At 46.3% G+C, this 12,030-nt stretch overlaps 1 protein-coding gene across 3 annotated transcripts in view; it reads right to left on the minus strand.

The window, feature by feature from the left end:
• Positions 1–1,141: 1,141 nt before the first annotated feature.
• Positions 1,142–12,030, minus strand: part of KPNA6 (karyopherin subunit alpha 6) — a 65,374-nt gene continuing 54,485 nt past the window's right edge. For all 3 annotated transcript variants that reach the window (XM_055254602.2, XM_063627960.1, XM_055254601.1), the window contains exons 11-14: positions 9,958–10,083; positions 8,904–9,031; positions 7,612–7,790; positions 1,142–6,964 (exon numbers count right to left, since the gene is read on the minus strand). In XM_055254602.2, the coding sequence (XP_055110577.1) occupies positions 6,777–6,964; positions 7,612–7,790; positions 8,904–9,031; positions 9,958–10,083 (621 nt within the window). In that variant the 3' untranslated portion in view covers positions 1,142–6,776. The remainder of the gene's footprint in view (positions 6,965–7,611; positions 7,791–8,903; positions 9,032–9,957; positions 10,084–12,030) is intronic.

Here is a 12,030-nt window from a genome sequence, read left to right on the forward strand (position 1 = left end):
CCTGGACTCAAGTGATCCTCTTGCCCCAGCCTCCCAAGTAGCTAGGATTACAGGTATGTGCCACCACAGCCAGCTAACTTTTAAATTTTTTTGCAGAGACAGATCTCACTTTGCTGCCCAGGCTGGTCTTGAACTCCTGGCCTCAAGTGATCCTCCTGCCTTGGCCTCCCAAAGGGTTGGGATTACAGGCATGAGCCACAGTGCTTGGCCTCTTTTTAAAAATGGAGACTTCAGGACAGTCTTTTTCAAGACAGACATTTCTTGATTTTTTAAAAAAATGTTGGCAACTAATTCAAACTTAAACACACTCTGCCAAGCAAAACCTTCCTGTGGGTTCAATCAACTTTCTGGCTGCTTGTCTGTAATCTCTGCTTTAGGAATTGATCTAAACTGAAGGGAGGAGTCTGTGAACTATTTGATCTTAAGAGGTTCAGGCTGGGCACGATGACTCATGCCTGTAATCCCGGCACTTTGGGAGGCGGAGGCAGGCGGATCACCTGAGGTCAGGAGTTCAAGACCAGCCTGCCCAACATGAAACCCCGTCTCTACTAAAAATACAAAAATTAGCTGGGCGTGGTGGCGGGCACCTGTAATCCCAGCTACTTGGGAGGCTGAGGCAGGAGAATCGCTTGAACCCGGGAGGCGGAGGTTGCAGTGAACCGAGATCACGCCATTGTACTCCAGCCTGGATGCCAAGAATAAAAAACTCCATTTCAAAAAAAAAAGGTTCAAAGGGCTGTAGAGTGGTGCTGATGAAACTAAGTCAAAATCATTTAGAGAAACTCTAGAAAATGCAAACTAAACTACAGTGATAGCCACAGATCAGTGGTTGATGGAGGTGGGGCAGAAAGGAGGGATTCTCAAGTGGGAAGCTTACGGCTTATGAAGGTCATAGATATATTCACTATCTTATGGTTGTTTTATGGGTGCATATGTGTTTCAATTTATCAAAGTGTATATACTTTAAATATGTACAGTTTATTGTATGTCAATTATATTTCAATGGAGTTGATGAAAAAAACTTTACAGCAGGTGCAGGTTGGTACAACTCTTATTTCCACTGTTAAGCTACAAGTTTAAACACCTCCTCATTCTCTTCCCCCAAATCCAGTCTAGGGTCACTCCAAGCCAAAGAAGACAATTTAGAACTTTGCAACAGGTTTTTATTTTTGCTTTATATCTATTACAGTGTTTGAAACCTAAAGAAATACATTTTCTCTTCAAATTTGGATGTGTATATAAATAACATTTGTCTGGACTCAGCACACTCAATGCCATGGTTTCTTGGCCTACGTCTGCTGAAATTAAGCTGTGTCTGTCTACCCAGGGGCCCTGAGAACCTGGAAAATAGAGTTTATTGTTATTAGAAAAATAAAAGCAAATGAATTTGCAAAGAAAAACCAGTGAGAAGGATTAGATTCATCTTCCAAGGGTCCATAGCTGGTAACCCAAGCCATTCTTGGGGGATATCCAGTCTCTCGAGTGGCTGGGACTCCATTACCCACTTTCCTTCTTTAATAGGTCAAAGGCAATTCCCACAAAAGCTGGCTAAAAAAGCCAACACTCAACTCCAGAGTCTGAGGGTTCACGAAGATGTGGACTTTTTTTTTTTTTTTTTGAGACAGAGTCTCGCCCTGTCGCCCAGGCTGGCACAATCTTGGCTCACTGCAACCTCTGCCTCCTGGGTTCAAGAGATTCTCTTGCTTCAGCCTCCCACGTAGCTGAGATCACAGGTGCCCACCACCACACCTGGCTTATTTTTTTTTATTTTTTTATTTTTGTAGGGACGGGGTTTTACTATGTTGGTCAGGCTGGTTTGAACTCCTAACCTCAAGTGATCTGCCCGCCTCGGCCTCCCAAAGTGCTAGGATTACAGGCGTGAGCCACCGTGCCCAGCTGAAGATGTGGATTTTTTTTTTTTTGAGATGGAGTCTTGCACTGTCACCCGAGCTGGAGTGCAGTGGCATGATCTTGGCTCACTGCAACCTCCGCCTCCTGGGTTCAAGTGATTCTCCTGTCTCAGCCTCCCAAGTAGCTGGGATTACAGGCACACACCACCATGCCCAGCTAATTTTTTGTATTTTTATTAGAGATGGGGTTTCACTATGTTGCCAGGCTGGTCTCAAACTCCTGACCTCGTGATCCGCCCGCCTCGGCCTCCCAGAGTGTTGGGATTACAGGCGTGAGCCACCGCGCCCAGATGTGGACTCTTTAAAGACATGCTCTGAGTCAGAGGCTCCCAGCCAGTGTTAAGATCTCTGAGAGCTTACTTCCTTCAATGCCCCCCAGGCCATGGCATATACAATAGTTACAGGAGAACAGGGCTGGCATTCAGCAACAGGGTTCAGGTATGAGCTAATGTGGACATGAGAAGTCAGGCTGGCCCAGAGGCAGCTAGGCAGGCCACTAAGATATGCTACATAAACCTTTTCCCATGGTGTTCTGGGCCTAACATGTAATGCTGCCTCTTCTAACTCTCACAGCCAGCTTAGGTTCTGCACATAGCCCAGACCTGAAGCAAAGCGCCCTTGCAGAGAAAAAAATAACAGCTTTAATTCACAGATTTGGTTGGTCTTGACCTCAAGTTCTTCCTTTGCCACGGTCTAAATCAGGGTGTGGGGCTAGAGGACAGATAATGAGAGACTGAATCATTTATGAAGGCCTTGGCCAAAGAGCTGCTAGTGCCCACTACATGGATCCCAGCAGGGCCAAATTCTCAACCTGTTGGCTTAACAAAAGAATGAAAAAGCTCAAGCAGAAAACATACTGGACAAGGTTGGTCTAGAACATGCAATCCTAAATGGCTATGGAAGAAATTTATTCTGAGCAGTATCTCAGTCTTACACTCACTAAATTCTAGGGTAGTTCTATCGAAGATGTTTAACCATGGTTTAGTGCACTGAGCCCTGCACCCTTCTCCAGGCTGTGAGGGAGGCAGAGAGGTACATACATTCCTAATGCCCCAGCCAGCCTGTTCTCCCTACTGGGTCTCTGGATTACCTGCAGGGACCTGGGGGAAATTGGCTCCCTGTCTTCAGCTGAGAGTCTGGAATCTGAACCCTAGATGAATCTACTGAAGAATGCTCAAGATGATGGATACCAAGCTGAGTGAGTCTAGGGGAGAAGAGAGGCCTGAACAAAAGAGCTGGGGCCTTCAAAGAGGTGTATGAGAGGTGAGGTTAGTAGTGCCAGGCTTTCCTATCCTTTCCTTCTAAGTTTGCTAGAAACAAGTACAACTTTAGGGTGTGGGGGAAGGCAGGTAGACATGAAAAAATGGAAATACACTTCATTCTGCTAGACATTTTAAACAGGTTTGGCTTGAGAAAAATAGAAAGTCTGTGCCTGAGAACCTTTTTTCCTCTCCCTTATTTAAGTACAATAGCAGCTATAATCTGTGTAGTTCAGCTCCAAAAAACAGGGCTCCTGGAAGATGGCTTTCATGGCAGAGAGTTGATGGGGTAGATTAATGGGCTCTAGGTAAGGAGGAACACCAAGGGTCCCTGAAAACTGAGGCCAACACCTGCTCCCTGGGGGGCGCTATTTGTATTCCCTGACCCATGTAACAAGCCTGGCCAGCTGTGGGTGGAATCCATGTGGTTCAATCAGAAGGTTGCAGCCAACATCAAGGCCAGGCAGTCACTGGGGTAAGCTGGGATCTGAAGGCAGACTTCTAAGACCAGAGACCCTGTTAGTACTAAAGATGATGATTTGGGGGTAGGATGCCTGGAGGGGCTGGCACTGTTCAAAAAAGTATTTGAACACATTAGCCAAGAAAAAGGCTCCTTGTCCCTCCTAATCCATATCTAGATACCCCCAACCAGAGATCTTAAAAAGGATAGACCAGCCATATGCCAACAAGCCAGGATTCCAAAAGCATGCCTCAACTAATCAGGGTATTCCCTACAGCAGACTGGGGCAGGGGTCTCCATCCTGGCAATAACCAGAGAGCCTGACCTCGCTCAGGGCAGGGTATGGAATCCAGATGAAGACTGTCCACAAACAGTGGCTCTCAGGCCTGGGCTAAATAAATAATATTTTGCTTCATTACATGGCCAAAGGAGACCAGGAGATAGAAAAGATGATATTACTGCCTCTGTGGGCTGGAAGAACTTCACCTGTTGGTTGAAAGGGGATTAAAGGAAGGTAACAGGAAAACCTGGTCTGGAGAAGACATAAATGAAAGCTCCTGGAGGCCACTTTTCTCTGATTAGAAATCTGTCGTCACACTCTGCCCCTAGTAGACTTTAGCCTTCGGAGTTCTTAGGGAAAACTGGCTTTAAGCAGCAGCCAGATGACCAAAAACATTTTCCATCTGGTACAGGACCCGGAGATGAAGCCAAAGTAGATTTTGGAGGAACAGCTGGACAAGCAGGATGTGTGTCTTACACTAAGAAACTGGTCCCTATATCAGGGACTTAACTCTTTCTTCGGATGTACAAAGTAGATCCTACTAAATTGTCCTTTGGATGAGAACAATGGGCCGGGGTTGGGTGGGGGAGGGCTTTTTCTTTTTTTTTAACTGTAAGAGAATGGTTTTGTAATGGAGGTAGCAGGCCGAGTGAAAAAAAGGTTCTGCCCCCTGCCTTCCTGGGAGATTGGGAGTTGGCAGCCATCATTCCCAAGCTGATGAGTGGCATCTGACTCACCAAGGTGGTACAACATGGGTGTGATTTTTCAAGGACAACTGCCAGCCCTAAACCATCCTCCTCAGAAAATGGCTTTGAAGTGGGACCACAGCACTAGGAGAGGGCAAATTCAAGACCAACGGCCAACAGTAAGTGCCTGAACTTTAGGTCTATAAGCAGAAGGGCATGGATTTCACCTGAGCCAGAAGGAGATGTGTAGCAATAGAAGCAAGCATGGCATTGTTTCAGAGGAAGGAAAAGCAGAGCTTGGAGCAGGATGCCTCTGACTAACCACAGCGGGGAGGTGGGGGTGGGGCAGACTGTGCCTTCAGCTCCACAGCTGTTCTACACCAACTTCCTCTACTCCCATCCAAACAGGTGGGCTTACCATCGTATGTAATCCACCCAGAGGCACAGGCAAGCCACTGAGGCAATGCACTACCGTAATTCAAACAGAAAGAAGAGGCATCTGGATTATAACTGTACAAGGGAGGGAAAACCCAAACCAGGTACAAGGATGCCAAACAGGGAAGATAAGCAATAGCTCTAAAAAAAAACCCAAAAAAACAGGCTACTAAGTTTCAGTGATAATAGATAATAGGAGAGGCAGCCATGGGTGATCAGTTATGTGGACAATGGCCATTGAGATTGAATTTGACAAGGCAAACTGCATCTGAGTTTCCTGATACAAGCAGGATGTTCCACAGTAAGGATAGAGCAGCAGACTTCACCAGGCCCTGAGGCCATCCTTGCTCCCTTCAGGTCCTGGGACAATCAGGCCACGCTGACCTGCTTTATGAAGGTTCCAGAGCTGAAGGCTGGTCCCAGGTGGTGGTCCAGAATCCAAGCAGAGAGGAAAAGGACCAAGCTCAGGCCTCCGGAGTGAGGAAGCATCCACATCTCTTTTTGGTCTTCCTCACAGTATCCTACTTACAGAAATGACAGATAGTTCTTCCTCTTGAGACCAATTAAGATTGACCTACCTAATATATAGAATATAAAAAAATACAGAACTTTTTGACATTCTCTCCTTTAGAAGTAAAATATACATGATCCAACTATGGAAGAGGAAGAAGAAGAAAGGCCAAAGGCAGGGATCCCTGACTATCCCAATACATGACACTCTCACTCCACCCTCCTCTGCAACTTACAGGTCACCAGAGCAAGCACTTTCTCCTCAGGAGAAAGGAAGGACCACAGCCCCCTGTCTCAAGCTTAGGAGAAAATACAGCCACCTCAGAGGTTCTCTCAACCTCGAGGGGGAATTTTCAAGTAAACAAATGAAGTTGGGTCGCACCATTTGGAAGGTGAGTAGGAAATATGGGATCAGTAGCTACACGTCGGAAGCCCCATCTGAAGGCCTGTGCTCCTCCCCTGCACTCCCACTGGTATACTTGACACTCCAGGAGAGTGAGGAGGAACTCCCAAACTAAAGAGGTCTGGGCAGAGTCAGAGGGAGGGAGGGACCTTGGTTTCATGGTAGCCTCCCCGGCCTCTAGTCTCAGGCAATGCAGGCAGCTGGGTTTACTAAAACCAGGAACTTGTGGCTCTTGGGAAGAGCAATCTTAATACAAGAAAAATGTGCAAAAGAAAAAAAAATTAAATAATCCAAGCGTACAAGATTAATATTCTGTCAGAGCAAGAACACTTTGTTTTGGATTTCTCCCTTCCCCTCCCACCTCCCACCTCTGGAATATGCCGTCTGCTCAAGTACCCAAGATAACAGTTACACAGATCAGGGCAGAGGGCCAGGGAGAATGAAAAAAGATCAAGGGAAGGAAGTCACCACTGAAGAAAAAAAGAAAAAAAAAATAAACATAAAAAAAGGTGCAAATTGATTACCTTAGTCCTTTGTCTACCCCTGGGCTCCTGGGTTAAAGACATGTGTGCAGCCAAAATATAGTGTAAGGAAGAAAAACCCAACACGTCCCCTTCTTGTCACAAAACCCAAAGGTGAGCCTCAGATGGTTCTGTCTGTCCAGAGGGTGCTCCCTCCAGGGAAGGGGGCGGAGCAGGTGAAGAGCACAGTCTCCAGGGCAGCAGAGGTGTGTGGTGGCTGATGGTGGGGACACTGGTTTCCCGCCCACCAGAGGGCTGCTCTTCCGCTGGCTGGTGGTGCTTCCCATCCCCTCCCCTCCCCGGAGGCAGATATTATAGCTGGAAGCCCTCCATGGGGGCCTCAGGCTGCTGGAAGATGAACTGCTGTTGCGTTTCATCCACTTGGGGAGCCAAGCTGCTATCATCGTCTTCTACACCAAAGTAGTGCTCAATGAGGTCAAAGGCCTTCTGGTAGATCTCCTGGTTCTCGTGGCTCTGGAGAAACTCAATTTTATCCAAGCCTACAGTAGTAAGAAGGAAAGAAAGGGAAGTGTGAGTGCTTTTCTATGGGCAGGTGAAACATTTACCTATTTTTCCTTCCCTGAGGTATGTTAGTGCTTACAAACACAAGTCATATGATCAGATCACTCTTGGACCTGAAAGAGGAGAGTTAAGATTTCTTCTCAAAACTACAGAATCCCAAAGGAAAGAGACCAAAATGTCAGTTACAGAGGCTCTAAGTCCTGATTCTGCTTTAAACTAGAAGCATGACCTGGGCAAATCATCAGCCTCTCAGGGATGAGTGATGAGTCAATCCAGCACTCTTATAGGTACAGCCTATCAGAAAGAGAATTGACCTATCGCTCCTTAGAAGGAGAAGAAACTGGTGAGAGACAACTCTCAACTCAAACGATGAGCCAAATCCAAATCCTAGCTGTACCCCAGCTACTCAGTACATCCCCGTTATACTCATGGTAACGTGTGAAACCCTGTGGATGGTGAAACTTGGCTAGGGCAAGAGCTCTTAACTGTTCTGGAGACACAGACGTCAGTCTCATGGAAGCTATGGATGCTCCCCAACCCACACTCCGCCACCACCAACATATGTGTACCATGTTGGAGGCCTACAGTCTCAGGTTCTGACCTAGATTGAAGAGAGGGCACATACCATAGGCTTCCTCTATGAGGCCACAATAAGGATTGACCCCTGAGCCACTGCGCTTGCCCTCTTGCTCTCCAAGCCGCAGGATGTTCTCCAGTCCATTGAGGGCCACTTGCACAATCTTCGAATCCATTACAGTCAGCAAGTCACATAGGGGCTTGATGCAGCCCAGTGAGACCAGGTACCTAGGGGCCAGAGACCGGGCAAGTTCTAAACTAGTACAGGACACATGAAGTGCTGGGCAGGTGCCCTGTACTCTCAGCAACCCATTCTTACTAATTTATTTTCTTATTTTTAAGAATTGTGAGGCTGGGCACAGTGGTTCACACCTGTAATCCCAGCACTTTGGGAGGCTGAGGTGGGCGGATCACAATGTCAGGAGATCGAGACCATCCTGGCTAACACGGTGAAACCCCGTCTCTACTAAAAAAATACAAAAAAAAAAAAAAAAAAAAAAAAATTAGCCGGGCGTGGTGGCAGGCACAATCACGGCTTATTACAGCTGTGACCTCCTGGGCTCAGGTGATCCTCCTGCTTTAGCCTACTGAGTAGCTGTGGCCACAGGCACATGCCACTACAACCTGCTAATTTTTACATTTTTGTACACATGAGACAAAGTCCCTATGTTGCCCAGGCTAGTCTTGAACTCCTGGGTTTAAAGGATCCTCCTGCTTCAGCTTCCCAAGGTGCTGCGATAACAGACATGAGCCACTACACCAGCTTGCTTGTTTTTTTTGTGTGTGACAGACTCTGGCTCTGTCACTCAGGCTGGAGTGCAGTGGTACAATCACAGCTCACTGCAGCCTTGACCTTCCAGGCTCAAGCCATCCTCCCATCTCAGCTGGGACTACAGGCACATGCCACCACGCCCGGCTAATTTTTGTATCTTTCCTAGAGATAGAGTCTTCTTATGTTGGCCAGGCTGAAGAAACTGTTTTGAGTGAGCCATAGCACGGTTCCCCTTCATTTGAATTGAGAACTACATAGATTTCAGTTCTCTGTTGGATAGGAAAAGGCAGAGAAAGGATGGATGTCCATCTCATGTTTCTCTTCTCCAGAAGGGAAAACTGGTAAACTGTTACAGTGTCACTGGAATCTGGAATAGATTCCCGAGTGGCTTACGTGGAATCTATTCCAGATTCTAGTGACACTGTAGCAGTTTACCAGTAAAATTCTATTACAGTGAGAGTAGGGGGCAGACCTGTCTGAGCAAGAGCAGTTTACAGGTCACCTGTAAACCATGAGCAAACAGGGAGAGCATCCATATCATTCAAGACAATGGGAAAGGAATGTAATACCTGATCTGCTCAGGGGTTCCTCCTGATGTGGCATTGGTGATGGCCCAGGCTGCCTCTTTCCTTGTACGAAACTCTGCTTTCTGAAGGATTTCGATCAACACGGGGAAGATATTTGCATCTATAACAGCCTGAGAGAGGATGGAGAGGAGGCAGATGGAAGGAGAAAGTCATTTCAGCATGATAAATAAATCTAGTCCCCAAATCAGCTAAGACTTAGACATCTTCCCCATTCTGGGAGTTTTCTTTTGTTCTTCCTATATAGGTGACAGGCTATACAGAAGAACCCAGTTTTGGTTACACAGCTTCTTTGACCAATAGTACACACTGGCTCCAATTTCTTTCTTTTTTTTTTTTTTTCTGAGACAGTCTTGCTCTGTCACCCAGGCTGGAGTGCACTGGCGCGATCTCGGCTCACTGCAAGCTCCACCTACCAGGTTCATGCCATTCTCCTGCCTCAGCCTTCCGACTAGCTGGGACTACAGGCGCCTGCCACCACGCCTGGCTAATTTTTTTTTTTTTTTTTTGTATTTTTAGTAGAGACATGGTTTCACCACGTTAGCCAGGATGGTCTTGATCTCCTGACCTCGTGATCTGCCCACCTCGGCCTCCCAAAGTGCTGGGATTGTGAGCCACCGCACCCAGCCTCTTTTTTTTTTTTTTGAGATGGAGTCTCGCTCTGTTGCCCAGGCTGGAGTGCAGTGGTGTGATCTCAGCTCACTGCAACCTTTGCCTCCCGGGTTCAAGCGATTCTCCTGCCTCAGCCTCCCGAGTAGCTAAGATTACAGGCGCCCGCCACCACACCAGTCTAATTTTTGTATTTTTAGTACAGATGGGGTTTCACCATGTTGGCCAAGATGGTCTCAAACTCATGACCTCATGATCCGCCCACCTCGGCCTCCCAAAGTGCTGGGTCTACAGGCATGAGCCACCGTGCCCGGCCAATTGACTCCAATTTTTAAAGGGAAACAAATTCTTTCTTCTGAAAGCAAATATTCCAACAACCTCCCATGTTCCTATGACTTCCCATGCCCCTTGACCTCCCTGCCTATTTTACCTGTATTTGAGCCCTGTTGCCAGCAGTAATATTTGAAATAGTCCAGCAAGCTTCCTTCCGGATTGATTCCTTGGGACTGCTCAACAAGTGGAGAAGGCAAGGTAGGGCTGAACAGTTAAGAATGACCTAGAACACCAAAAGCACAGGAAACAAAAGAAAAATTAAACTGTTTTTAATTTTTTTAATGTTTTTCTTTCTCTTTTTTTTTTGAGACACAGTCTTGCTCTGACGCCCAGGCTGGAGTGCAATGGCACAATCTCGGCTCACTGCAACCTCCGCCTCCCAGGGTCAAGTGATTCTCCAGCCTCAGCCTCCCGAATAGCTGAGATTACAGACGCCCACCACCACGCTCGGATAATTTTTCTATTTTTAGTAGAGATGGGGTTTCATCATGTTGGCCAGGCTGGTCTCGAGCTCCTGACCTCAGGTGATCTGCCTGCCTCGGCCTCCCAAAGTGTTGGGATTACAGGCGTGAGCCACTGTGCCTGGCCTCATTTTTTTTCTTGAAACAGGGTCTCACTCTGTTGCCTAGGCTGGAGTGCAGTGGCATGATCACGGCTTACTGCAGCCTTGACCTCCCAGTCTCAAGCAATCCTTCTACTTCAGCCTCCTGAGTAGCTGGGGACTCCTGAGTAGCAGGGTGCCACCGCACCCTGCTAATTAAAAAACATTTTTTTTTGTAGAGACAGGGTCTTCCCATGTTGCAGGGCTGGTCTCAAACTTCTGGGCTCAAGTGATCCTCCCACCTCAGCCTCCCAAAGTGTTGGAATTACAGGCGTGAGCCACTACACCTGGCCTGGGTAAACTGGACTTAATCAAAACGAAAAACTTTTGTGCATCAAGACATTGGAGTAAGCTGGGCACAGTGGTATGCACCTGCAGTCCCAGCTACTCAGGAGGCTGAGGCAGTAGGATTACCTCAGCACAGGAGTTCAAGGCCAGCTGGGGCAACATAGTGAGACCCTCTAAAAAAAATTAAAAAAGAAAAGAAAGTTGGTCTGGGTAAGGTGGCTTCATGCCTGTAATCCCAGCACTTTGAGAAGCCAAAGTGGGAGGATTGCTTAAGCCCAGCAGTTCAAGACTAGCCTGGGCAACATGGTAAAACCCTGTCTCTCCAAAAAAAAAAAAAAAAACAAATTCAAAAAATTAGCTAGGCGTGATGGTGCACGCCTGTAGTCCCAGCTACTTGGGAGGCTGAGGTGGAAGGATTGCTTTGAGCTCAGGAGGCAGAGGTTGCAGTGAGCCGAGATGGCATCATTGCACTCTAGCCTGGGTGACAAAGAGAGACTCTGTCTCAATTTTAAAAAATCAAAGTTTTTTTTTTTTTTTAAAGACAACAAAGTTAAAAGATAAAACCACAGAACAAGAGAAAATATTTGCAAAACATGTGTCTGATAAGAGATTAATATCCAGAACACATGAAGAACTCCTAAAATTGAACAACCAGAAAACTCAACAACCCAATTAAAACATGAGCAAAGGACTTGAATAGACATGTGTCCAAAAAAAAAAAAAAAATACACAGATGGCCAATAAGCATATGAAAAGATGCTCAACATTACTAATCATTTAGAAAAATGCAAATCAAAACCACAATGAAATATCACTTCACACCCATTAGGGTGGGTATTATCCAAAAAAAAAAAAAAGGAAAATAACAACTGTTGGCAAGGCTGTGGGGAAACTGGAACATGCTGCATTGTTGGTGGGAATGTAAGATGGCACAGCAGCTGCGCAAAACAGTATTGTGGCTCCTCAAAAAAATTAAGCATAAAATTAGAACATGATCCAGCAATTCCACTCTGGGTATATACCCAAAAGGACTGAAAACAGGGACTTGAACAAATATTTGTACACCAATGTTCATAGCAGCATTATTCACAATAGCCAAAAGGTGGAAACAACCCAAATGTCTATCGATGGATAAATGGATAAATAAAATACGCTATATACATACAGTGGAATATCATTCAGCCTTTCAAAGGCGTTCTGATGCATGCTACAACATGGACGAATTTTAAAGATACTAGGCTAAGTGAAACAAAGCAGACGAGAAAGAATAAACACTGTATG

The sequence above is a fragment of the Symphalangus syndactylus genome, chromosome 12 (genome assembly GCF_028878055.3).
Source record: "Symphalangus syndactylus isolate Jambi chromosome 12, NHGRI_mSymSyn1-v2.1_pri, whole genome shotgun sequence".
NCBI lineage: Eukaryota > Metazoa > Chordata > Mammalia > Primates > Hylobatidae > Symphalangus > Symphalangus syndactylus.